Source organism: Oncorhynchus mykiss, chromosome 28 (genome assembly GCF_013265735.2).
Source record: "Oncorhynchus mykiss isolate Arlee chromosome 28, USDA_OmykA_1.1, whole genome shotgun sequence".
Classification (NCBI taxonomy): Eukaryota; Metazoa; Chordata; class Actinopteri; order Salmoniformes; family Salmonidae; genus Oncorhynchus; species Oncorhynchus mykiss.
In genome coordinates this window covers 16,169,385-16,196,576 of record NC_048592.1, presented here as the reverse complement: position 1 = coordinate 16,196,576, position 27,192 = coordinate 16,169,385, and the positions used below count along the sequence as shown (strand labels likewise).

General features: G+C 41.8%; 1 protein-coding gene across 3 annotated transcripts; it reads right to left on the bottom strand.

Moving 5' to 3' along the window:
* Positions 1-3,449: 3,449 nt before the first annotated feature.
* LOC110508638 (desmocollin-2) lies at positions 3,450-26,551 on the bottom strand. Of its 3 annotated transcripts, XM_021589302.2 has the most exons (18): positions 26,415-26,551; positions 26,013-26,106; positions 20,921-21,011; positions 20,522-20,721; positions 20,290-20,394; positions 19,269-19,424; positions 18,972-19,116; positions 18,618-18,772; positions 18,357-18,491; positions 18,020-18,205; positions 17,552-17,799; positions 17,091-17,233; positions 15,428-15,652; positions 14,881-15,102; positions 14,537-14,652; positions 14,060-14,407; positions 13,552-13,731; positions 3,450-3,666 (listed from the first exon to the last, which is right to left on the bottom strand). In XM_021589302.2, exons 2-18 carry the CDS (start codon positions 26,016-26,018, stop codon positions 3,625-3,627), a joined length of 2,703 nt encoding a protein of 900 aa, XP_021444977.2. In that variant the 5' UTR covers positions 26,019-26,106; positions 26,415-26,551; the 3' UTR covers positions 3,450-3,624. The 3 variants fall into 3 exon arrangements, with proteins under 3 accessions (XP_021444977.2, XP_021444975.2, XP_021444976.2); XM_021589300.2 differs by lacking the exons at positions 26,013-26,106; positions 26,415-26,551 and adding an exon at positions 25,736-26,002 and having other exon boundaries at positions 3,451-3,666; XM_021589301.2 differs by lacking the exons at positions 3,450-3,666; positions 26,013-26,106; positions 26,415-26,551 and adding an exon at positions 25,736-26,002 and having other exon boundaries at positions 9,738-13,731.
* Between the last annotated feature and the right edge of the window lie 641 nt (positions 26,552-27,192).

The following is a 27,192-nucleotide window of genomic DNA, read 5'->3' as shown; positions in this document are numbered from 1 at the left end:
TTTTTGGAGAAATGTCCTCTGGTCTGATGAAACAAAAATAGAACTGTTTGGCCATAATGAACATTGTTATGTTTGGAGGAAAAAGGGGGATGCAGAAGAACACCATCCCAACCGTGAAGCACGGGGGTGGCAGCATCGTGTTCTGTGTCTGCTTTGCTGCAGGAGGGACTGGTGCACATCACAAAATAGATAGCATCATGAGGCAGGACAATTATGTGGATATATTGAAGCAACATCTCAAGACATCAGTCAGGAAGTTAAAGCTTTGTCGCAAAGGGGTCTTCCAAATGGACAATGACCCAAGCATACTTCCAAAGTTGTGGCAAAATGTCTTAAGGACAACAAAGTCAAGGTATTGGAGTGGCCATCACAAAGCCCTGACCTCAATCCCATAGAACATTTGTGGGCAGAACTGAAAAGGTGTGTGCTAGCAAGGAGGCCTACAAACATGACTCAGTTTCACCAGCTCTGTCAGGGGGAATGGGCCAAAACTCACCCAACTTATTGTGGGAAGCTTGTGGAGGCTACCGGATATGTTTGACCCAAGATAAACAATTTAAAGGCAATGCTACCAAATACTAATTGAGTGTATGTAAACTTCTGACCCACTGGGAATGTGATGAAAGAAATATAAGCTTAAATAAATAATTATCTTTACTATTATTTGGACATTTCACATTCTTAAAATAAAGTTGTGATCCTAGCTGACCTAAGACAGGACATGTTTACTTGGATTAAATGTCAGGAATGGTTAAAAACTGAGTTTAAATGTATTTGGCTAAGGTTTATGTAATCTTCCGACTTCAACCGTATCTGTAATTATCTATAGCCCTTTGTGTGGTCTTATGGCTTTGTTTACACAGGCAGCCCAATTCTGATATTTTGCCCAGTTATTGACTGAAGCTGATCTGATCTGATTGGTCAACAGACCAATTAGTGGGAAAAAACAGATTTGTGCTGCCTGTGTAAACGCATATCAAATATTTAAAATAATCAAATAAGATAATTTAAAAATATGAAATAGAATGACAAAGCTGTTAAACATTATCCTAAATTTAAACTGTCAACTTAGTGAACACCATTTGTGTTTAATATGAAGGTTTTTAAGCATGAAATATCCATTATATTTTTTTACTCACTTATTAATTTTACTATGTCAGTATGTTGTAAATGTTTTGGCACCAAACCGGTGGCAGTTGTGAAAAAAATCAATAGTTGGAAGACTTTTAGAGTTAATTGAAAATAATGCCGTTGTTGATTAAATGCTTTTTAAATTAATTAGGCTATGTTCTCTTTAACCATATGGTCTATCCACTAGAAACCTGTGTACAACATGGTCTATATATTCATATTTTGGGGTTGTTGTATTTGTTCTTCAAGTATAAATTACCAAAGTGTTTATAGATTGCCATAGTTTACTGGTAACTTTGGTAAATTACTGGTAGTTTTGCAACCCTAACTGAACTCATCAGCCAACAGCCACCTTCCAGATATGCCTCTAATATCCATAAAAAGTAGACTACAGACCACAGAAGGGGTAAGAGTGACACCTAGCGGTTGTAAAAATTCTAATTTGCATTGTAATAAGACATTTCCAATGGCCAGGTCCTTCATATTGTAAATGGAAATATCCTTACAGTGAACTAAAAATCATTTTGGAGTCCACTGTGGTAAGGGAAAATTGTATTTAAAATCCACTAATATCAGAGTATACTGTTTATGGAAATGATCTTGACTTGAATTATGTTCATAGAAGCAACAATGTAAAGTCAACAATCAAATTTCAAGTCTATTGACTTTGATTTAGATTTGGAAACATTTTTCAGTGACAAGAAAAAAAAGCAATTTTGGAGCGTACAGTAGGCCTTTGTGTTTAAATAATAGGACTGTGGGGTTACAGCCACCAGTGGTTTAAGAGGCCACAGAGAGAGCCCCTGCAGTGCATTGTGTCTCCCTGTCAGCCAGTCCCTGTCAGCCATGGTGGACTGAGATGCAGCAGCCAAGTGCCCTCAGTGTCCCGTGGAGGACGAAAACGAACATCTAGAGAGACTGGTTTCAGAGTATGCAGAAAACTAATTACAAGCAATAAATTAATTTCACGCTGTCGCTTTAGAATTAATTGCATCTTTAAAGAACTGACTGGAAGAGATGGCTTGAGTGGTGATAACAGTGGACAAAGTGTTGTATTAATTTATGTACCAATGGCATCGCCGTGCTGAAGGTTGCACTTCATGCTTCTTAAAGGAATGCGCTAAACCTCATTTAATTGCTGCTTCAGTATTTTCGTCATACATCTTGTGGTCTATCTACAGGCTATAAATGGCCATAAGTGCTTAGATTGCCTTAGCCTGTTTCCCCACTTTTTTCTAAAGTTTGGTGTGGGAAAAGGGAAAGAATGAAACAACTGACATCTCCCAGTCATCTTGATCGACAGTCTGCTAGCCTCGCTTCAACTTCTCACCTATGAGACAGCCATTTTGAGGTGAGGTGATATATTTTACACCATGCAGCTGAGGCTAATAATAACAACTGTTGTACCAGGTAACCCTGACTACCAGGCTTCCAACAGGTCCACGTAACACGGGTGCACGTCACAAGTCCTCAACTGGCAGCTTCATTAAAGCGACTCCGGGATGCTGGCCTTCTGGCCTTCTAGCATCCCGGAGTTGCCTCTTCACTGTTGATGTTGAGACTGGAGTTTTGCAGGTACTATTTAATGAAGCTGCCAGTTGAGGACTTGTGAGGCGTCTGTTTCTCAAACTAGACACTCTAATGTACTTGTCCTCTTGCTCAGTTGTGCACCGGGTCCTCTCACTCCTCTTCATATTCTGGTTAGGGCCAGTTTGCGCTGTTCTGTGAAGGGAGTAGTACACAGCGTTGTACGAGATCTTCAGTTTCTTGACAAATTCACGTATGGAATATCCATCATTTCTCAGAACAAGAATAGACTGACGAGTTTCAGAAGAAAGTTATTTGTTTCTGGCCATTTTGAGACAGTAATCAAACCTACAAATGTTGATGCTCCAGATACTCAACTAGTCTAAAGAAAGCCAGTTTTATTGCTTCTTTAATTAACACAACAGTTTTCAGCTGTGCTAACCTAATTGCAAAAGGATTTTCTAATGATCAATTTGCCTTTTAAAATTATAAACTTGGATTAGCTGACACAACGTGCCATTTGAACACAGGAGTGATGGTTGCTGAAAATGGGCCTCTTTACACCTATGTAGATACTCCATAGAAATCAGCCTTTTCCAGCTACAATTGTAATTTACAACATTAACAATGTCTAAAATGTATTTCTGATCAATTTGATGTTATTTTAATGGACAACAAATGTGCTTTTCTTTCAAAAACAAGGACATTTCTAAGTGACCCAAAACTTTTGAACAGTAGTGTATATGTGTTTATATAATATAAATATATATGCACACTGTATAGATACACATATATTATCAGGGGTGCTGCAGCACCCTCAACATCCCTGCATCCCGCAGCTATGTATAGGTGCCAAGGATTCAGACATGTTGAAGCATTGTGTAGAAGGGATATCCCACAATGTGAGAAATGTGCAGGAGGGTAGTCAGAGGGAGTGTAAAGTTGGGATAGAGAAAGCATTGTGTGTCAACTGTGGGGGCGCAGATGCAGCTGAGGATGCGAAGTGCCCTGTGAGAGAGAGAGAGGTTGAGATTGCCAGAGTATCCACTTTGTTAGATTTGTTGAATATACTCCAATCCGGCATCCTTCTTTCTAACTAGGTTCAAAATATATCCCATCTTCAACCTCGTCTTCTATCCCGTACGGTCTGCGTTCCAGTAACCTCTTTACAGCATGAGCAATAAGCATGGCACATTTTGAATATTAAGTAACTCTGTGTACAAAGGGGAATGCTTATTTGGATCATGCCGGCCAGGCTTTGGCTCCTGTAAAATACTAGTAATTCAAAGAAAAATAAGAATTAAAAACTATTATTTAACGATAAAAAGTACTACGTCATTCATTGCCTTATCCAAGGACAGTTTTAATGTCACAGGGGAACATTTGAAAAATACATATATTTGGTTTGAGGTTATTTGTAAGTCTGTTCTTAGAATGCCTTCTTATTAAAATTGGGTCAACTGTTATTTTCTATTATTTTTAAATGCTGAAGTCATTTTTTGTGGATTAAAAAAGAAAAAGAGTCTTTTAAGATAAAACTAATTAGCTCCTGTGGGAATTTGTGCAGAAATCTTTGATGTGGCTGCTCTGCTCCCAACTCTCTAGCAACGCTCCTTTACATGAAATAAAAACTATATGTTATTGTGTAATCCTCTCAGAATTATGACAGTAATTGTAATCTTACCAGATAATTGTATTTTGTAAAGCACTTCACTGTTTGATCATTGTGAGGAATTTCAGACTTTGTACATTAATTTCCATTCCCATTTTACTGTCCACTCTCATCTTTAATATTCATCACCCACAATCGATTGACAGATGTTCCAATCTGGACCTTCTGTATTATATGTTTCAAAGACATCTTCAGAGTAATTTTAATTAAATTGAGAAATGATAACTGCAAATCTCCTAAACTGAAACACAGTACAATTCCACCATTGGAATGTAGCACAATTTTCTTTCATTATGCCTATAGGCCTACTCTGTATAACAATTTGAATCACTGTTAGATTGAAACCACCCTCTGTCAAGGGTTATGGTACGATAACCACTTTTTTATTAGTAGGGTTTACACTATTTTTATTCAGCTGTGTTTAGACAGGCAATACAATTCAGATCCTTTTTTCACCAATCAGATTAGCTCTGAAAAAGATCTGATGCATCTGGTCAATACACCAATTAATGGGGGAAAAAATATCAAAATTGTTATATATACACAATATGAGTCAAAAGTTTGGACACACCTACTCATGCAAGGGTTTTTCTTGTAGAATACTAGTGAAGACATCAAAACTATGAAATAACACATATGGAATCAAGTAGTAACCAAAGAAGTGTTAAACAAATCAAAATATATTTAATACTTTAGATTCTTCAAAGTGGCCACCCTTTGCCTTGATGACAGATTTCTACCCCAGTATGCACTGAGTTCTGTGCCATCTTGGCCCAGGGCATGAACGCCGCCCACTCTCCAGACCGGTCCTGACAATAGGACCACAGAAACCTGCCCAGATCCTGGTTTACTCTCTCCACCGGCCCATTACTCTCGGGGTGAAACCTCGAAGTAAGGCTGATCGAGAACTCCAGACCTTCCATGAAAGCCTTCCAGAACCTAGACGTGAAATGGGTACCCCGGTCAGACACGATATCCTCAGGCAACCCGTAGTGCCGGAAGGAGACAGGGCAGAGGGATGATACGACAGGACTTAGAGAAACGATCCACAACGACCAGGATCGTGGTGTTACCCTGTGCGGGTGGAAGATCAGTCAGAAAATCCACTGACAGGTGCGACCAAGGCCGCTGTGGAACGGGTAAGGGGTGTAGCTGACCTCTGGGTTGCACTGTCCGACCGATCCCAGGATGACCAGAGGAGGGTGACGTGTGGGCCCAATAGATCAACCGGTCACGACTGCACGTAACGCCTGCTCAATGTCCGTGTCCAGCTCCCACACTACCGGTGCCACCAGGCGGGCAGTATGGGAGTGGGATCCATGGGCTGCTCCTCTGTGTCATACAGCCGGGACAATGAGTCTGCCTTCACGTTCTGGGAGCCTGGTCTGTAGGAAAGGGTAAACACAAAACGGGTGAAAAACATGACCCACCTTGCCTGGCGAGGATTCAGTCTCCTCGCTGCCGGATGTACTCCAGATCGCGATGGTCAGTCCAGTTGAGAAAAGGGTGTCTAGCCCCCTCAAGCCAATGTCTCCACTCCTTCAAGGCCTTGGCGACAGCCAACAGCTCCCGGTCCCCCACATCATAGTTTCGGTGGCATACCGAGCGCTGACAGAGCACAGCTCCTATCCCAGCCTCGGACACGTCCACCTCCACTATGAACGCCAAAGAAGGATCCGGATGGGTCAGCACGGGAGCCGAGGTAAACAGAGCCCTCAGGTGACTAAAGGCCTGTTACACTGCGCACCAGGGACACATGCTCGGTGCGTATAGCGGAGTATATCAAAATGTCATCAATACACACCACCACACGCTGCCCGTGTAGGTCCCTGAAAATCTTGTCTACAAAGGCTTGGAAGACTGATGGCGCATTCATCAACCCGTACGGCATGACGAGGTACTCATAGTGCCCTGAGGTGGTACTGAAAGCCGTCTTCCACTCGTCTCCCTCCTGGATACGCACCAGGTTGTAAGTGCTCCTGAGATCTAGTTTAGTGAAGAAGCGCGGCCCCGTGCATTGACTCAATCGCTGTGGCTATGAGCGGTAGCGGGTAACTATACCTCACAGTGATCTGATTCAGACCCCGATAGTCAATAAACGGGTGCAGACCTCCCTCCTTCTTCTTCACAAAAAAGAAACTCGAGGAGACGGGTGAAATGGAGGACCGAATGTACTGCTGACGCAGGGATTCAGAGACATATGTTTCCATAGCTTCCGTTTCCGCCTGTGAGAGGGGATACACGTGTCTCCTGGGAAGTGCAGCGTCTACCAGGAGATTTAGCGCACAATCGCCCCGTCAATGAGGTGGTAATAGAGTCGGCATATTCAGGGGGAATGCGCACGGTGGAGACCTGGTCTGGACTCTCCACCGTAGTAGCACCAACTGAAACCCCTAAACACCTACCTGAGCACTCTCGCGAGCACCCCGTGAGAGTCCTCTGTAGCCAAGAAACAGTGGGGTTATGACAAGCTAACAAGGGTAGGCCCAGCACCACGGGAAACGCAGGAGAGTCAATAAGGAAGAGACTAATTCTCTCCTTGTGACCCCCCTGCGTCACCATGCCCAAAGGAGCAGTGACCTCCCTAATCAACCCTGACCCTAATGGTCGACTATCTAAGGCGTGAACGGGGAAGGGCACAGCCACGGGAACAATGGGGATCCCTAAACTATAGGCTAACGCTCTATCAACAAAATTCCCAGGCGCGCCTGAATCGACGGGAGCCTTATGCTGGGAATGCGTGGAAAACTCAGGGAAAGTGACATACATAAACATATGTGCAACAGAGGGCTCTGGGTGAGAATGTTGCAGGCTCACCTGGGGTGACTCCAGAGCGCCCTGCCTGCTGCCTCGATCCCCAGAGGAACCAACCAGGCACCGACCGGCAGTGTGACCTCTGCGGCCACAGATGGTGCACGAACTGGAACCCCCTCCGGTCTCCCTGCGCACCGCCCCTCCCAACTCCATGGGTATCGGAGAGGGGGTGCAGGAGGATGGAACCACCAGACCCCGATCAGAACGTCCGCGGGTAGCCAGCAGGTTGTCCAGCCGGATGGACAGGCCCACCAGCTGGTCGAACGTGAGGGTGGTGTCTCTGCAGGCCAACTCCCGACGGACGTCCTCGAGCAGACTACAGCGGTAATGGTCGATCAGGGCCCTGTCGTTCCATCCCTCGCCGGCAGCCAGGGTCCTAAACTCCAGGGCGAACTCCTGGGCACTCCTTGTCTCCTGCCACAGATGGAAGAGGCGCTCACCCGCAGCGCTACCCTCGGGCGGGTGGTTGAAGACCGGAAACGGCAGGTGTACTCCTCAAACTGGTCCAATGTCGCATCTCCCTCTCTCCACACGGCGTTGGCCCACTCCAGGGCTTTCCCGGTGAGGCACGAGACGAGGGCGGACACCCTCTCACGGCCCGATGGAGCCAGGTGGACGGTGGCCATTTACAGTGCCTTGCGAAAGTATTCAGCCCTCTTGAACTTTGCGACCTTTTGCCACATTTCAGGCTTCAAACATAAAGATATAAAACTGTATTTTTTTGTGAAGAAGCAACAACAAGTGGGACACAATCATGAAGTGGAAAGACATTTATTGGATATTTCAAACTTTTTTAACAAATCAAAAACTGAAAAATTGGGCGTGCAAAATTATTCAGCCCCTTTACTTTCAGTGCAGCAAACTCTCTCCAGAAGTTCAGTGAGGATCTCTGAATGATCCAATGTTGACCTAAATGACTAATGAGGATAAATACAATCCACCTGTGTGTAATCAAGTCTCCGTATAAATGCACCTGCACTGTGATAGTCTCAGAGGTCCGTTAAAAGCGCAGAGAGCATTATGAAGAACAAGGAACACACCAGGCAGGTCCGAGATACTGTTGTGAAGAAGTTTAAAGCCGGATTTGGATACAAAAAGATTTCCCAAGCTTTAAACATCCCAAGGAGCACTGTGCAAGCGATAATATTGAAATGGAAGGAGTATCAGACCACTGCAAATCTACCAAGACCTGGCCATCCCTCTAAACCTTCAGCTCATACAAGGAGAAGACTGATCAGAGATGCAGCCAAGAGGCCCATGATCACTCTGGATGAACTGCAGAGATCTACAGCTGAGGTGGGAGACTCTGTCCATAGGACAAGTCGTATATTGCACAAATCTGGCCTTTATGGAAGAGTGGCAAGAAGAAAGTAATTTCTTAAAGATATCCATAAAAAGTGTTGTTTAAAGTTTGCCACAAGACACCTGGGAGACACACCAAACATGTGGAAGAAGGTGCTCTGGTCAGATGAAACCAAAATTGAACTTTTTGGCAACAATGCAAAACGTTATGTTTGGCGTAAAAGCAACACAGCTGAACACACCATCCCCACTGTCAAACATGGTGGTGGCAGCATCATGGTTTGGGCCTGCTTTTCTTCAGCAGGGACAGGGAAGATGGTTAAAATTGATGGGAAGATGGATGGAGCCAAATACAGGACCATTCTGGAAGAAAACCTGATGGAGTCTGCAAAAGACCTGAGACTGGGACGGAGATTTGTCTTCCAACAAGACAATGATCCAAAATATAAAGCAAAATCTACAATGGAATGGTTCAAAAATAAACATATCCAGGTGTTAGAATGGCCAAGTCAAAGTCCAGACCTGAATCCAATCGAGAATCTGTGGAAAGAACTGAAAACTGCTGCTCACAAATGCTCTCCATCCAACCTCACTGAGCTCGAGCTGTTTTGCAAGGAGGAATGGGAAAAATGTCAGTCTCTCGATGTGCAAAACTGATAGAGACATACCCCAAGCGACTTACAGCTGTAATCGCAGCAAAAGGTGGCGCTACAAAGTATTAACTTTAGGGGGCTGAATAATTTTGCACGCCCAATTTTTCATTTTTTGATTTGTTAAAAAAGTTTGAAATATCCAATAAATGCCGTTCCACTTCATGATTGTGTCCCACTTGTTGTTGATTCTTCACAAAAAAAATACAGTTTTATATCTTTATGTTTGAAGCCTGAAATGTGGCAAAAGGTCACAAAGTTCAAGGGGGCCGAATACTTTCGCAAGGCACTGTATAGGTCCAGTTGAAGAAGGAACCCCTGGCAGTTCGCGGCCTTTCCGTCGTATTCCTGGGGCAGGGAGAGACGAACCCCTCTTTGACCAGGAGGAAGAGGGGTGCTCAGAGGAGACCCCAGTGCCGGTGGAGGCGCTGGAAGAACTCCCCGTCTCTCCAAGTGGTCCATAGTCTGGACAACGCGGTCCATGGCGGTGCCAAGATGGTGGAGCATTGCTGCGTGCTCCCGGATGCACTCCTCCACCCCTATACCCGGGGTACCTGCTCCTGCTGACTCCATAGTTGAGTCGGTGATTCTGTAAGGGGTGCGTACTGGCGGCAGAGAAGTCAGACGCAGGAGAGCAAAAACGGTGTTTCCAACAGCTCAGTTTAATAACAAAAACCCACCGGAAAACAGAACAATCAATAAATGGGTACATAACCCGACACACACCAGGACAGACGTGCAAAGCACTTACAATAAATAATCACCGACAAGGACGAGGGGGAACAGAGGGTTAAATACACAACATGTAATTGATGGGATTGGAACCAGGTGTGATGGAAGACAAAACCAAAGGAAAATGAAAATAGGATCAGCAATGGCTAGAAGGTGGGTGACTTCGACCGCCGAACGAACAAGGAGAGGGACCAACTTTGGTGGAAGTCGGGACAGTTTCCTTACTTTCTGGCAACTGAGTCAGGAAGGAAGCCTGTGTCTTTGTAGTAAATGGGTGTATTGATAAACCATCCAAAGTGTAATTAATAACTTTACCATGCTCAAAAGGAATATTCACTGTCTGTTTTTTGTCTTCATTTTTACCAATGTAACGCTAGGTGCCCTTCTTTGCGAGACATTGGAAAATCTCCCTGGTCTTTGTGGTTAAAACTGTGTTTGAAATTCACTACTCTTCTGAGGGACCTTACAGATAATTGTATGTGTGGGGTACAGAGATGAGTTAGTCATTCAAAAATCTAGTTAAACACTATTATTGCAGAGTGAGCCCATACAATTTATTATGTTAAGCACATTTTTACACCAGAACTTATTTAGGCTTGCCATAACAAAGGGGTTGAATAATTCTTGACTCAAGACATTTTAGCTTTTCATTTTTAACTAATTAGTAAACATTTTGAAAACATAATTCCACTTTGAAATTATGAGGTAATGTATGTAGGTTAGTGACCAAAAAATAGAAATGTAATCCATTCTAAATCAAGCTGTAACACAACAAAGTCAAGGGGTGTGAATACTTTCTGAAGGCACTGTACAGATTACTACTTGGAAATAATATGTTTTTGCATGGACATTGCCATTGAGGACCACCATTTTAAAGTAGCCAACTGGGTGGGACTTCCTATAGATTAAGGAAGGATCACATCCAGGTCATCAAATGAATTATACTAGTGAGCAAACATTTCATAACAGCAGGTGTTCAAACACACTCCAGATGGAAGTATGCAACCATTCAGTTTGTTTACCAAGTAATAGTAGTAGAAGAAAATTCATTACTTCAAAATGTAGATGGGCTCAATGGCGCTGCCCATTCCCTCACAGATGCCACAATAGGACAGATACAGTGTGTCGTCTAAGTCTATGGTTCAAGGGTGAATAGTGTCCTTAGTTACAGTACCTTGTGATGTTACAGTTATTGTGCAAGGCTATATGTACTGTACTGAACAATGAACCACACCCTCTTAACCATTCACCAGGCTTATCTAGGCATGAGTAACAATATTTCAAAGCTAATCCACTCTCTCTCACTCACATCCTCACTCTCTCTCTCTCCTTAAAATGAAGTATTTACAGTAAAACAGCATGACCAAAGTGAATAACACAACAAGTGTATTTTATATTATTTACTTAATAAAACATATTAGCAAAATTTGACACTTACGAAATAGGCAATACGATTCATTTACAAAATGGGTCAGTTTGGTAATTGAATTCCAAATTAATAATATGAACATATGACAATGCTGATGAATCCATAGAATTAGGAATTAGAATACTAGAATGGAAATGAACCTTCTAAAAATTGGCCAAAGGTCAGCCATGTTGGTCAGGGAGTATGCCAGTGCTCTGATAAGATAGTGTAAAACAATGAATGTGGAGAATTTATCTGCACTGTATGTGTGTTAGCTAGCTAGCCAAACAGTTTTAGATGAATGATTCCAAATTAACTCCCAATATGCCAACATTCCATTCAAACAATGTGGTCAATTCACAGCCATACACTGGTTCAAATCAGTTGATGATAGGACATAGACAAGTTGTAAATGCAACAAGTACTGAAATTGTATCATATATTAGCACTCACTGCTTTCCAATAAAACTACATCTGAGACATTTAGGGGCTATTTACACATAACATTTGTATAAAACCCATATACATTGTATTTATGACAATATTTGAGGTCGACTATAATTACATTACACAATTTCTGATACATCACATGCCTCACTTTTATTTTTCTGCATAAGTAAAATCAGGAAATAGATCACCTATGCCTCTACTGCCATTCATTCCAATTAGACTAGTTATGGATTTCTCCCTGACCAAGACAGCTGCCATTTTCGCCCCATTATGGAACGAATTTTGAGGGTTTATGACATAGCACCTCTAGTAATGTCAAAGGGGGCGGCAGGTAGCCTAGTGGTTAGAATGTTGGGCCAGCAACCGAAAGGTTTCTGGATTGAATCCCCGAGCTGACAAGGTAAAAATAGGTCATTCTGCCCCTGAGAAAGTTAACCCACTGTTCCCTGTGCGCTGTGGATGTTGATAAAGGAAGCCTCCCACATCTCTGACAAATTTCAGTTGAATTCATTCAGTTGTACAACTGACTAGGTATCTCCCTTTCTATGGATCAATCAATAGAACAACATGTCGCTATGAATACTCACAGGCTGTCTGTCTGGTTCAAACCCCTCCCTGTTCACACACTCAGCCTCATGCCGAGTGTGTGAACTGACTCCCTGTCAGACACTGTCTCATCAACCCCATGGGCCGTATCAGCACCTGTCTCTTCAGAACCTTCTATTCTAAAAATAATCACCCAAAACCTTCTATTCTAAACAGAAGCAGGCAGAACAGAAGCAGCCAAAAAATCTTTAGCGCTAAAAATCACATAATGTACATTATTTACACACAGGAAATTGGTCAGTGTTAACTAGTATTGATTTTTTTGTGGAACATTTCTAGTTCAGGATTTAAATGAACACTCAGTGGTGCAAAATAACTCCAGTGTTGGTGTTAATAACCAGATTTGAGTGTGATTAAAACACTTAAAAACACAGCCATCATTATCATATTTCCCATTTCCTCTATTACAGTTTTTTATTTTTATTATCGTTTGTTTCAATATCTGTGTGTTTGCATGTACTGTACATTGACTGATCAATGAATATTATGCTACACAAAGATAAATAACATAAATTTTACTAAACTAATTAAATCTGTTAGTTTTATTTATTGCAATTGTTGTTTCAGTTTAGATGGTTTAGGTAGTCTCATCTATCAAATTTTCCAAACTCTGACAGTCATTCTGAATGCAGGCTACGGGTGATCAAAAATGTAAACTCTTGGATATCCACACTCTGGCTAGATTACAATAGGAATGACATCACCTTGCAAGCCAGCATAATGTGAATGCACGCCTGATGTGGCCTGTAAACTATGAGTTTCGGGACACTGTTAGTAATTTTATCTGGTGAAAGCCACAGGACTGAAAATGAATGAATGCAATGACCATGTCTTTGTCACTAACAAATCTACAATTCACTCGAAAAGGTAAGGCACACTGGGAAATATGCAAATATGGCTTTACACCATACCCCAAATACGTGTTACCTTAACACTACAGGTATTCATTAAAATGTTAATATCACTGAAAAAAGTGTGGACCCGTATGTATAGACTCTGAAAAAGTGTTACATTTAACAATCGCAGAGTTGATTCAACACTGGGGAATTTGCTGTACAAGTAAATACATAGTACTTTCCAGTGCAAAATGTCGAACTAACAAACAGTTAGAGCAATTCAGTGTGATTACTCTGAATGATAGCATAGCAACCCTCTTAACAGATTCCTAAAATTCATGGTATTATCAGAAAAAGAGTACACTTACAGTAATAAAACATATTGCATTATATTCTCTTTGTTCATTTCTTGTTGTTACAGACCTCAGCTAATGTCTTGAACTTTGGCCCCAATGTGTTTAGAAAGTCCAGGTCTTCCTGGTTGCCTTGGTCACTGCAGCAGCCCACCGAGCCGGCTGGAGACCCCACCCCCTCGAAGCCGTACGCGTGGATGATGTCATCGGCATATCGCCCCTCCTCCCTCGTCCCTAGGTAAGCCAACTTCTGCAAAGACCAGGTAGACAATGTAAAAGATGAGGTGAAGAAAGGAGAATGCATTTTGTTATTGGTCCATAGAGAGCAGCCAAGGACTAGTCTGATGGTAGGGAAAATATTACAGTAGGTGATATTACATCTTTGCATAGGATATTACTGACAGGTATTACACTGAGAACAGACCAACATTTCACCAACCAAACAAGATATATGAAAGCTAACACAGGATTTAGCAAGTAAGAAAGCATTTCAGATGGGAATTGTCTAGGCTTTTACCAATAGGAAGAACGATTGACATTGTTTGAGCTGTTTCTCAAGTTCTCTACAACCACTTTACCTGTTGTAAAAACAGCCCGTTCGTTTGCCAGGTGTGCCAGGCTGCAGAGTCGTTGAATTTCATGAAACGTGTGTTGTCAAAAGTCATGTTTCCACCGCCATATTGACCTCCACCATATTGTCCACTGCCATATTGTCCAACGTATTGGCTGCTTTCGTATTGGCCTGAGAAGCCGGTCTCCATATCGGTCACTATGACACCACCGGACTCCTGTAGCAGATTCTGTTGAGCGCCCAGGCCTCCTCCAATCATACCAGAGTTCTTAGCTCCCTCCCACCCCACGTCAATCATGGATCCCTTCACTGATGAGTCGATCCCAGATGCAGGAACGATGATGAGATTTGAATCCTGAGGAGCCATATTTCAGAGAAAGAAAGAAAACATCCAAAAACAAATTAGGACATAACAGTGAAATTTGCTAAGATTCCATGAACATGAGAAATGTGATTTGTAATGCTGTCATTATGACAGACTTACCACTGCATCCCCTGGGGCCTCAATGTTAGACTTCAGGAGGATACCGCCACTGTCTCCCATATCTTCCAGCTCCATTTTCTCATTCTTTGTAACACAGATGAATGCAAAGAAGATACCTGCAATAAAGAACGAAAAAGAAAAGTAGCTCAATAAAAATGTATGGTCCGAAAGTGCTCACAGGTTCGTCTGACGAACAAGAAGCACAAGCCATTTGCTAAGGAACAAAGTTATACTAGCTGTCATCAGCTGCTTAAGACATCACCTAATGTCTAACGGCTCTGACACCAACCTGTCAGGCCTACATAAATAAGATGAATGAACATAATAAAACATTAGAGACTCACAGAGAAGAAGTAGCAGGCACAGCGCCAGCAGCATGGCCAGGATGGCCCACACCCCCAGCGACGTGGAGTTCTGGTAGGCCAAACACGCTCCGTTCCTGCAGCGGCAGATCCGGACCATTACCGTCTGGGTCTTTCCAAATCCCTGTAGGTCCTTGACCATCAGGGGGACAGTATACAGACCATTAGGGAGCTCCATGGTGTGCTCCAACATCCCTGCAGTGTCTGAGGAGGAAATACACTGTTGTAAAGAACAGGAGTTTGGGCACTACTTTTCCTGGTGAGATTACATTGTAAGGACAAAAACTCCTGGCTCTAAACAATACTCATTGTCAGTTAGGTGCTGTGTAAGGTGGCTCTGGTGAGGTTGCATTCTAGAGTACTTTGGCTCTAACGTTGTATTGAAGAATGTATGAGACTGACTACTCACTATAAGATGCGCATTTTCCGTTTAGATTTAAATAATTGCTTCACTTTTTAAATCACATATGCAAGATATCAATTTATATAGAGATGGAACGGAGTCCGGAGGTAGGAATCATTTTCATACCATTAAGTCGCTTCACAGCCCATCTCCCATCATGCTCCTCTCCCAGTTCGAAGCTGAAGGGGGCGGCGAATGGAGCTCGGTCTTTGTCCTCTGCTACCACCAGCACGGAGCCCATCTCTCCCCCATCCTTCTCACACACCACCAGGTCTTTAGAGGGGATGACTGGGACGTGGTCGTTCACATCCTCCACTTGAATAATCACTGTCCCTGTACCTGTCTTGAGACCTAAAAATAGAGTAAGAAACACGATAACATATCAATGAACAATTATTGATGGTTTTTTTGTGGTTTTATTGTGATAGCTTGACTGAGTAAGATTTCCAATGTATTCAATAATCACACTCAGCCATAAACTTTAAAGTTCAGTGAAATACAGATGCTATACAGTACTGGTATCTCCCTAGTAGTCCCTCCCTGTTATAAATGCAAAACAGAGATAAGGGCCAGTAGCTAGGGTAGATGTGGTTCTGTCCTTGAGCTGTTCTTGTCTGTTAATGTGCTGTATTATGTCATGTATTGTGTGGACCCCAGGAAGAGTAGCTGCCGCTTTCGCAATAGCTATTGGGGATCCTAATAAAATACCATAAGTCACACCAGGTGTTATAGAGTGACTACTATACTCCTCATCTTGTCACTTAAACAACACAGACTTATTGTTCCAATTCATCCCAAAGGTGTTCGATGGGGTTTAGGTCAGGGCTCTGTGCAGACCAGTCAAGTTCTTCCACGCCGATCTCAACAAACCATTTATGTATGGACCGCTGTGTGCACGGGGGCATTGCCATGCTGAAACAGCAAAGGGCCTTCCCCAAACTGTTTCACAAAATCATCTAGAATGTAATTGTATGCTGTAGCCTTAAGATTTCCCTTCACTGGAACTAAGGGGCCTAGCCTGAACCATGGAAAACAGCCCCAGACCATTATTCCTCCTCCACCGAACTTTAATAGTTGCCAATATGCATTGGGGAAGGTAGCGTTCTCCTGGCATCCGCCAAACCCAGATTCATCAGTTGGACTGCCAGATGGGGCAGCGTGATTCATCAATCCAGAAAAACTTGTTTCCACTGCTCCGGAGTCCAATGGCGGCGAGCTTTACACCACTCCAGCCAACTCTTGGTATTGTGCCTGGTGGTCTTAGGTTTGTGTGCAGCTGCTCGGCCATGGAGAACCATTTCCTGAAGCTCCCGACAAACAGTTATTGTACTGACGTTGCTTCCAAAGGTAGTTTGGAACACAGTAGTGAGTGTTGCAACCGAAGACAGACGATTGTTAAGTGCTAGGCTCTTTAGCACTCGGTGTTCCCGCTCGTGTGGCCTACCACTTCGCGGCCGAGCCATTGTTACTCCTAGATATTTCCACTTCAAAATAACAGCACTTACAGTTGACCGAAGAAGCTCTAGCAGGGCAGAAATTTGATGAACTGACTTGTTGGAAAGCTGGCATCCTATGACAATACCACGTTGAAAGTCACTGAGCTCTTTAGTAAGGCCACTACACTGCCAATGTTTGTCTATGGAGATTGCATGGCTGTGTGCTCAATGTTATACACCTGTCAGCAACAGCTGTGTCTGAAATAGCCAAATCCACCAATTTGAAGGGGTTTCCACATACTTTTGTATATATTGTGTATTTAACTAAGACACTGTAAACAATATCTACTTACTGGCATCAACAGCTTTCATAGTGACGTTGTACACGCCATTCGTTACAAAGTGGGACTCCCTGTCGATATTATTGGCGATCTTCAGCTGCCCGGTGCTTTCATCTACCTTGATCCATGAAGCAGGGTCTGAGACCTTGTAATACCTGAGAGGGAACAGAGAGAGAAGGAACTTTTACAGCATTCTCTTGTATAACGGTACAATTCTGCTGGAGTGAGAAAAAACATGTCATTCCTCTATCTTCTTTTGAAACACAATCTGACCTCACTTGTTATAACATCATATTATTGTTATTATGATGATTATTATCAACATGTCACACAATAGGCCAATACTACCCTGGTTCCAGATCTGTTTGTGCAGTCTTGCCATCTCCTGTAATTATGGCAAGACAGTACAAACAGATCTGGGACCTGGCTAGGTCAATTATTTGTGAGATCAATAAGGTAAACTAGGGTCTTACTTGATGCCGGCGCTGCTCTTGGTCTCTGGGTCTATGGCTATGTAGGTGCCAATCAGGGTGTCGTTAGGAGTGTTCTCCTTGACTGTGAAGAGTACGGTGGGGGCGGTGAACTCTGGTCCCTCGTCCTCGTCCACTACAGAGACGTCTACAGGGATGGACATCCACTGGGCCTTGGTCCCACTCAGCTCAGCCTGGTTACGGGCCAACACCTCCAGCTTTAGGTTCTTGGTCTTCTCGTAGTCTAGAGGCTGGAGACACAGCAAGGACCTAGTGTTATTTTTCTGTATTATCATCCGTCAATGACAATGCGCAAAGAAGCCTTTTGGCTCAATATTTTGACTGTCTTTATGTTATGGGATAGTTCACCAAATGTATAGATTAGCCTCATTTTATAAATAACTAGCAAGACATCTATGGAAAGTCTTGATCAGATGAAAAAATAGAGGTTCATTGTGAGTACCAGCTCACCTTTATTAGGTAAATTAGTCCTTCGTTCGTTTTGGGGTCTCTTTCGATCCTGAAGTTCCCGTTTTCGTTCCCCTTTTGGATGACAAACTCAGTGTTCCAGTTTGGTGTCTTCACCAAGTCCTTATCTTCAATGGGGATTCTGAGGATGAGTCCCTCTCCTTGGTTCTCTTTAACTTTTACATCGTACTGCAAAAGGAAGTAACATATAGTTATTTGGCCAAAGCAAACAGAGTGTTCATAAAACAAACTGGGACATCCATGCCTTTTTTGTTACATTGCGGAATAAACTGCAATACACAAACTCCACTACTGTAAAAAGTTGTCAAAGAAAACGTACAGATGTCTTTGTGAATGTGGGAGGGTTGTCGTTGATATCACCCAACACAATGGTGGCTGTGGCTGTGTTGAATAGACCATTCAGAGCTCCATTCATGTCTCTGATTTCAACTGTCACCAAATAATTATCATTCACCTGAAAAACAAATACAAACATACATTTAGATCAATAATTTAAGCAATGATAGCCGTGATCAACAACGTGGAACCCTGGAAAACTGTAAGTGAGATATTTTTTTAAAGGTACAGCGATGGGACTGACCTCTCTGTCGAGGGTGTCTGTTTTGGTGCTGATGACTCCCGTCTCTGGGTTAATGTAGAACAGGTTAGTCCCAGAGAGGAGGGAGTACCTGATCTTAGTGTGGTCTGTACCACGCTGGTCTATGTCTGTGGCATTCACCATCCCCACCATCGTCCCTGCAATAGAACGTATCACAACACACCGGCTATTAGTTCACATCCACAAGTTCCCGTTACAAAGGTCAATGTCTGGATGTGTGCACAAATTGCTCAGAAAAATGACTAACTTGTGAAACGTATGTCACTTTTTCCATGTACTGTATTGCAGAGGCTACGGGCACTCTGGTATTTCTTATTTCAGCTGTGTGTTTCTCACCTGCTTTGCTTTGCTCCAGCACAGTAAACTGCAGTAGGCCAGTGAAAGTTGGTGCATTGTCGTTCACATCGTCTACATTCACTGTGATGGGTAATGGTAGATCTGTCTCCTGGTTGGTGTATCTGTCAAACACTCTGGCTTGAAACTGGAGGAAGATGGACTAAGTTTAGAAATGGCTTACACTGTTTGTGTTGTCTGTGCTACGGTATCAAGAGTACAATTGTCATGTTAACATCACATATAAAGAATCAATCAATTATTCAAGCAAGCAATCAATAATTGTTGTTTACTACTCACTACAAACTGAGGAGTTCTCTCGCGGTCGACAGCTTTGTTGACCCTCAACATCCCAGTCTCCATCACCACACTGAACACACCCACAGGCTCCTCTGTCACTCCAGGCCCACTGATGGTGTAGTACACACTGCGAGTGGCCGACGAATCAGATGCAATCTGGACCAGGAAACAATCAAGTATTATTTGCGGTCAAGCTTCAACAAGCAGTGGGATAATAACATCACCCTGGTTCAAGGACGTGCACAGACCTTTCATGGGGCAGGTGCTCAAAATGACAATTTTAACATATTTGAGCATAAGCCTATTTATTTGTGCAGCAACACTCTCACTCATTATCACAAATTGTGAACTTGACAATGACTTGCGGGCAGTGGGTTACGAACAACAATGACAAAAAAATGAATACAAAATTATACCACCACCCAAAAGGGCACATTAGTGACTAGAAGGACAAAGGGGCATGTGCTCTGCTCAGGTAGAGCCCTATCTGTGTGCGTGCCTGCTCAGGTTAAGAAATTGCACAATTTAGAATGTGAAGCATTGAGCTATGCATAACAGAAATACTCATAAGCCTTACAGGTAATAGGCCTAAAGCACAATACTTTTCGACTACTGTTAGAAAGTTATTTTGTGTTAATATGTATTCCCCTAGGCAGGTTACAACAGATCCAATTACAGTGCACACCCAGCCCAGTAGTTAGAAAGGAAGGGGAAGGGTTAAAAAGGAGAAAAAAACAACTAAGTAAACGCTCCAACTGATCCCTCTGTTTGTGTCTGGGTGTGTGAACCCCCAGGTGAGGGCGTGGACCATACAGGTACAGAATGTGCATTAGCTCCAAGTGAGAACGAATGAGAAATAGAGTGGAACATGGGGGTGGAAGAAAGGCAAGGACATGTAGAGGATAAATTGGAGTTTGTTACATGACACAAAATATGTACATGGCTTAGGTTTAATATCAATATTCAAACACAAAATGTGCTGAAATGTGATGCAAGTTGTGACTTATTTTAAGGACATTACCAGATCAACGTCCTTTGGAAATGGCGGAACGTCGTTTTCTATGATGTTGAAGGGCAGAGGACTCCAACGTCTTTTGGAGCGCTTTAGTAGGCCATCTTTCAATACCTGAAAAAGCAGAAAAAAGACCACACAAAGTCACAAGTCAACAATGTGATATAGATAATTTCACAATAACAATACTTCTTTGAAAAATTAGACTTTGTACTATAAGCCCATGCAGAATCCACCTTACCTTTCTAGAGTTCTGGACAAGGTAAACATTAATTTCTCTCTTCTGACCATTGGGGTCCTGAAACTGCACTGAGAATGTTCTGCCATTGGCTGGTACCATGGTGATGGCGACTGTTACTATAGTGCCATCAGGTCGTACTGTGAAGTCGGGGTCACTAGTTGTAAAGTGCAATGTGATGGTGTCACATTGGTCCACATCAACTGAACGACGAGAGAGAAAGAAACGTTGTCAACTATACAAGAGCTAAAAAACAAACATGGATCATCCACAACACAATAACTTGATTATGATTAACGATGTCAACTGGTTATAAACAGTTCATGACTATATTGATTGTTTCATTCAGTATTAAGTACATTCAAAGTTAGACAGGACGGAAACATTTGTGAATGGCAGGACCTTTTGCAATAACATGTCTAACTTGTACTGTCTGAGGTACTGTTGCTTGTATGGAGGCAGGGATGAAGCAGGAGTCCACACATGAGAGGGTCTGGAATTGCATGAGAGAGATATATTGTTCATACATTCTAACAGGTGGCATATCATACAAAAGCTGTGTTACAAATATGGTACTGTATTCATGGATATTCTGTCTTGTCAGTTCTTTGTACTAGATGAACCAAAAGAATATACATTTAAATGTGTACATGGACGTTTTCAAGGAGTGCATAGGCTGCACAGGTACAGTGCCTTCAAAAAGTGTTGACACCCTTTAACTTGTTCAACACTTGGTTGTGTTACAGCATGGATTTAATATTGATTCAATTGAGATGTTGTGTCACTGGCCTACACACAATACTCCATAATGTCAAAGTGGAACTATGTTTTTCAAAATGTTTACAAATGAATTAATTTAATTAAAAGCTAAGATATCTTGAGTCAATAACTATTCAACTTCATTGTTATGGCAAGCCTAAATTAGTTCAGGAGTAAAAATGTGCTTATCAAGTCACATAATAAGTTGCATGGACTCACTCTGTGTGCAATAATAGTGTTTAACATTATTTTCAAATGACTACCTCATCTCTGTACCCCACACATACAATTATCTGTCAATTCTCTCAGTCGAGCAGGGAATTTCAAACACAGATTCAACCACAGAGACCTGGGTGGTTTTCCAATGCCTCGCAAAGAAGGGCACCTATTGGTAGATGAGTATAAAAAAAAGCAGATATTAAATATCCCGTAGAGCATGGTAAAGTTATTAATTACACTTTGGATGGTGTATCAATACACCCAGTCACTACAAAGATACCGGCGTCCTGCCGAACTTAGTTGACGGAGAGGAAGGAAACCGCTCAGGGATATCACCATGAGGCCAATTGTGTCTTTAAAACAGTTACAGAGTTTAATGGATGTAATAGGAGAAAACTGAGGACCGACCAACAACATCGTACTGTAGTTGCTCAACAATACTAACCTAAACGACACAGTCAAAAGAAGGAAGCCTGTACAGAAAAAAAATATTCCAAAAGATGCATCCTGTTTGCAATAAGGCAATAAAGTAAAACTGCAAAAAAATGTGGCAAAGAAATGAACTTTGCCTTGAATACAAAGCATTATGTTTGGAGCAAATCCAACACAACATCATTGAGTACCACTTAATATTTTTCACACATGGTGGTGGCTTTATCATGTTATGAGTATGCTTGTCATTGGCAAGGACTAGGGAGTTTTTTTGATACAAATTAACAGAATAGAGCTAAGCACAGGCAAAATCTTAGAGGATAACCTGGTTCAGTCTGCTTTCCAACAGACACTAGAAGACAAATTCACCTTCAGCAGGACAATAACCTAACATCACGGCCAAATATACACTGGAATTGCTTATTAAGACGACAGTGAATGTTCCTAAGTGGCATAGCTACAGATTTGAGTGAAATCGGCTTGAAAATCTATGGCAAGACTTGAGAATGTCTGTCTAGTGTAAGGGACATTTTTGTTAAACTTTGCTGATGCTTGTGTACTAGAAGATCTTTCCTGAAGCTTAGTTGCTTAGGCATTAAGGTTGAGATTGCTAAAGAAATGAGATCATATAAGATAGAAGATATGTACGTTCATTAGTATAGGCCTGTTTTAACTTGTCTTGTGAGTGTGTAGCATAGAAACCCCTAACTAGGAAATTAGGTCCCTATGATGTTCTGGGCACACAGTCAGGAGCTGACTGGGGCAACCTATGGTTTCCTGTTAGTCAGAAGGGAATGATCTGGTTCCTTTTCAGTATATTAAAACAGAGCAAAGTGTTGTATCCTGCACACCAGTCATAGAGCCTGTTGCTGGACGACAGGTTCATGCTTGTGAATGTGTGTGTGTGTGTGTAAGTGAAACCATACATCATCCGGGCAGACAGTAAAAGGCTCTTGCTGGCTACTTTATGAGGAACTATGTCTGGAGTGATTTCCTGTTGCTTTGACACCTATTGTCCTCACTAGAAGATTAGAATAACCAGCAGTTGCTCCAGAACGAGATGACCAAATTCACAGTTAGTCTGTAACTTTAACTTCAGTTTCGTCCTGTTCTCCACACACGTACACATAACAAGATCATGCGTTTTTGTACACTCTTGCGTAAGACGGTGGGCCTATAAGGTTTCTGTACTCCTTGTTTCATTTGAGCTCTCGGCCTTCCACCTCAGAGTGTAGGGTTGACCAGCTACATTATTGCAAATCTTATCAAATAAAGGTTGATTGTTTGAAGAAATGACAAGTATCTCCTTATTGATTAGAGTTTCGACGACACTAGCAATGAGCAACATGACAGTGCTTGAATATTTTTTTTTTAAAGAATAATGGCCAGAAATCGTACAATCCAGGTGTGCAAAGCTCTTAGAGACTTACCCAGAAAGACTCACAGCTGTAATCACTACCAAAGGTGATTCTAATATGTATTGAATACTACATGTCTAAAAACATGTTTTCACATTGACATTATTGTGTGGGTATTGTGTGTAAATGGGTGAGAAAAATAAATATATGTAATCCATTTTGAATTCAGGCTGTAACACAACAAAATGTGGAATAAGTCATGGGGTATGAATACCTCCTGAAGGTACTGTCGATGTATCAACAAGCTGCACCTTGCCAGTGATCTTTTTAGCTGAATGTTAGAAGTAGGGTTGCTGAGAGTTCTGCAGCACCCCCTGAAAAATCTTAATAAAAAAAAAAATATAAGCGGAAATAGGCCTATATACACTATATATACAAACGCATGTGGATCAATTCCATATTAATGCCCATTATTTTGGAATGAGATGTTCAACGAGTGTATATATACAGTACCAGTCAAAAGTTTGGACACACTGATTCATTCAAGGGTTTTTCTTTATTTTTACTATTTTCTACATTGTGGAACAATAGTGAAGACATCAAAACTATGAAATAACACATATGGAATCATGTAGTAACCAAAAAAAGTTTTGAACAAATCAAAATATATTTTAAATTTGATATTCTTCAAAGTGGCCACCCTTTGCCTTGATGACAGCTTTGCACACACGTGGCATTCTCTCAACCAGCTTCACTTGGAATGCTTTTCCAACAGTCTTGAAGGAGTTCCCACATATGCTGAGCACGTGTTGGCTGATTTTCCTTCACTCTGCTGTCCAACTCATCCCAAACCATCTCAATTGGGATGAGGTTGTGTGATTGTGAAGCCAGGTCAACTGATGCAGCACTCCATCACTCTCCTTCTTGGTCAAATAGCCCGTACACAGCTTAAAGGTGTGTTGGGTCATTGTCCTGTTGAAAAACAAATGATAGTCCCACTAAGCTAAAACCAGATGAGATGGCGTATCGCTGCAGAATGCTGTGGTAGCCATGATGGTTAAGTGTGATTTGAATTCTAAATAAATCACTGACAGCGTCACCAGCAAAGCACCCCCACACCATCAAACCTCCTCCTCCATGCTTCACGGTGGGAACCACACATGCAGAGATCATCCATTCACCTACTCTGCGTCTCACAAAGACACAGTGGTTGGGACCAAAAATCTCAAATTTGGACTCATCAGACCAAAGGACAGATTTCCAACGGTCTAATGTCCATTGCTCATGTTTCTTGGCCCAAGCAAGTCTCTTCTTCTCATTGGTGTCCTTCAGTAGAGGTTTCTTTGCAGCAATTCGACCATGAAGGCCTGATTAACGCAGTCCCCTCTGAACAGTTGATGTTGAGATGTGTCTGTAACTTGAACTCTGTGAAGCATTTATTTGGGCTGCAATTTCTGAGGCTGGTAACTCTAATGAACGTATCCTCTGCAGCAGAGGTAACTCGGGGTCTTCCTTTCCTGTGGCGGTCCTCATGAGAGCCAGTTTCATCATAGTGCTTGATTGTTTTTGTGACTGCACTTGAAGAAACTTTCAAAGTTATTGAAATGTTCCGTATTGACTGACCTTCATGTCTTAAAAGTAATGATGGACTGTCATTTCTCTTTGATTATTTTAGCTGTTCTTTCCATAATATGGACTTGTTCTTTTACCAAATAGGGCTTTCTTCTGTATAAAACCCCTACTTTGTCACAACACATTTGATTGGCTAAAATGCATTAAAAGCATTAAGGAAAGAAATTCCACAAATTAACAAGGCACACCTGTTAATTGAAACGCATTCCAGGTGACTACCTCATGAAGCTGGTTGAGAGAATGCCAAAAGTGTGTAAAGCTGTCATCAAGGCAAAGGGTGGCCACTTTCAAGAATCTCAAATCTAATATATTTAGATTTGTTTAACACCTTTTTGGTTACTACATGTTTCCATATCCATTATTTCATAGTTTTGATGTTTTCACTATTATTCTACAATGTAGGAAATAGTAAAAAATAAACCTTGAATGAGTAGGTGTGTCCAAACTTTTGACTGGTACTGTATATATATTTATTTTTTCCTCACAAAAGTAGAGCACTGGGCCTTTACTAGTCCTGTATTAGTGGACCAATGCCATCTGTAACACGGGACAATGTATACATTTAAAAATATATATAATAATCACAAACGTACTGCACTGGGCCTTTAGTAGTCCTGTATTAACTGACCTATGAAGCCCCCCCAAAAAAAACATTTTCCCAGGCTATGCAACACTGTAAAGTCAAAGTTTGGCTACAAAGTTTGCAAATTCAATTACATTAATAGAAACTTGAGCAGGTGATATATCAAAAATGTAAAAAATACAGAAACACTTAATAGCATTAGCAAATAACATTTAATAGAATTGACTTACTTACCAAAAAAATGCATAAATGTACAGGTAAATTCGGTGCCATTTTTGTTGTCGCAATTCGAAACACTGTATCCGACTAGACACGATTATACACGCAAAAACAATAACTAAAAGTTGTTTTGTCAAGTGGCGGGGTTGAGATGGTGGATATTCTTTACGTCAGTACCCTCATTTTGTCCTTATGGCGACTGGCATTGCCGGTAGCGGAATGACGATTTCGTTTGTTCTAATATGACCGTAGAAATGAAGGCATGCTACCACGCCCGCGATTACTCACTAACCTGCATGTCGATGACGCATTCGTAGTCTAGGGATGAGATACTCCCCCTCTAGCAATCGTCTGTAGGAATTAGATGGAAGTCATGCCCAGCCTTCCTGTGGGGAAAACAACCTGTTGGCTCACAGCAAAAACTTTGTTTTGTCTGTTTGTTTTAGTCAATTACACAACTACATCTAAGAAAAGGGCAACATGTCTAAAGGGCAACATTGCCTGCTCCCTAGCGTTCTCACTACTTAGAAAACCCTCATGCCCCTTTTCATGACGGTGCTAGCAGCCAGGTGAGTGAGTTCGTGCTAGCTGCCGACCGGAACATTAGGCTAGCCAAGACCAACAACACAAACAAACAGCTACAAGTAGTGAGTGGAGTTATAAACTGACTATAGTAAAAAGTTAAATGTCTTACCTGTGGTGAAACGTTTTCTACACACATAGCTACATGTAGCCTACTTGGACACCGGGTCAAATAAAATAGTATTTGTCACATGCGCCGAATACAACAAGTGTAGACCGTACCGTGAAATGCTTTCAAGCCCTTAACCAACAATGCCGTTCAAGACTATCCCACTCCCCTTACTAAAACAGATTGCAGTCAGCGTGCACAGACGAATTTGACACCAATAGTCTGTATTTAAAAGTTTAAAAAACAAATACATTGTTACATTTGTTAAAGATTTTCATTGTAGTTTACATATGTACCTTCATTTTCAATACATTGAATCCATGATGCACGTGGTATATGAACATATCTTAGCGGTAACAATTGTGACCAATGGGAAAATATACTGGCACTAATTTATTATATACTGTATATTTGACCATAGCAGATTATAATTTTTTTCAGTAGATTTAAATTGAGTTGGGTTCAAATTAAATAAAATCCCAATTTATTTGTCACATGATTCGTAGACAACAGGTGTAGACCAACACTGAAGTACTACCTACGGGTCCTTTTCCAACAATGCAGAGTTAAGGATAGGATAAATACATTGAAATAGTGACACAGTGAATAACAAATAAGAATAACATGGCTACATATAGGGAGTAGAAAATGACCGCTATGTACAAGTACCAAGTCGATGTGCAGGGGTATGAAACTACGTCTTGACAAAATGTATAAATACATATTTATAAAAAGTTTGCTATTCGAATGGTTGTTACAGTGACCACGGTCATTTGGCTGG

Bases quoted from the DNA above. Each gene is read 5' to 3' on its own strand.
- LOC110508638 (XM_021589300.2), bottom strand. From the start codon at position 25,774: ATGGCACCGAATTTACCTGTACATTTATGCATTTTTTTG. The intron at 20,395-20,521 runs GTAAGGTGGATT...CTGCTTTTTCAG, and splicing joins TTGTCCAGAACTCTAGAAAG to GTATTGAAAGATGGCCTACT. The intron at 3,667-13,551 runs GTCTGTAACAAC...TCTCTCTCACAG, and splicing joins AGTTCAAGACATTAGCTGAG to GGCACTTCGCATCCTCAGCT.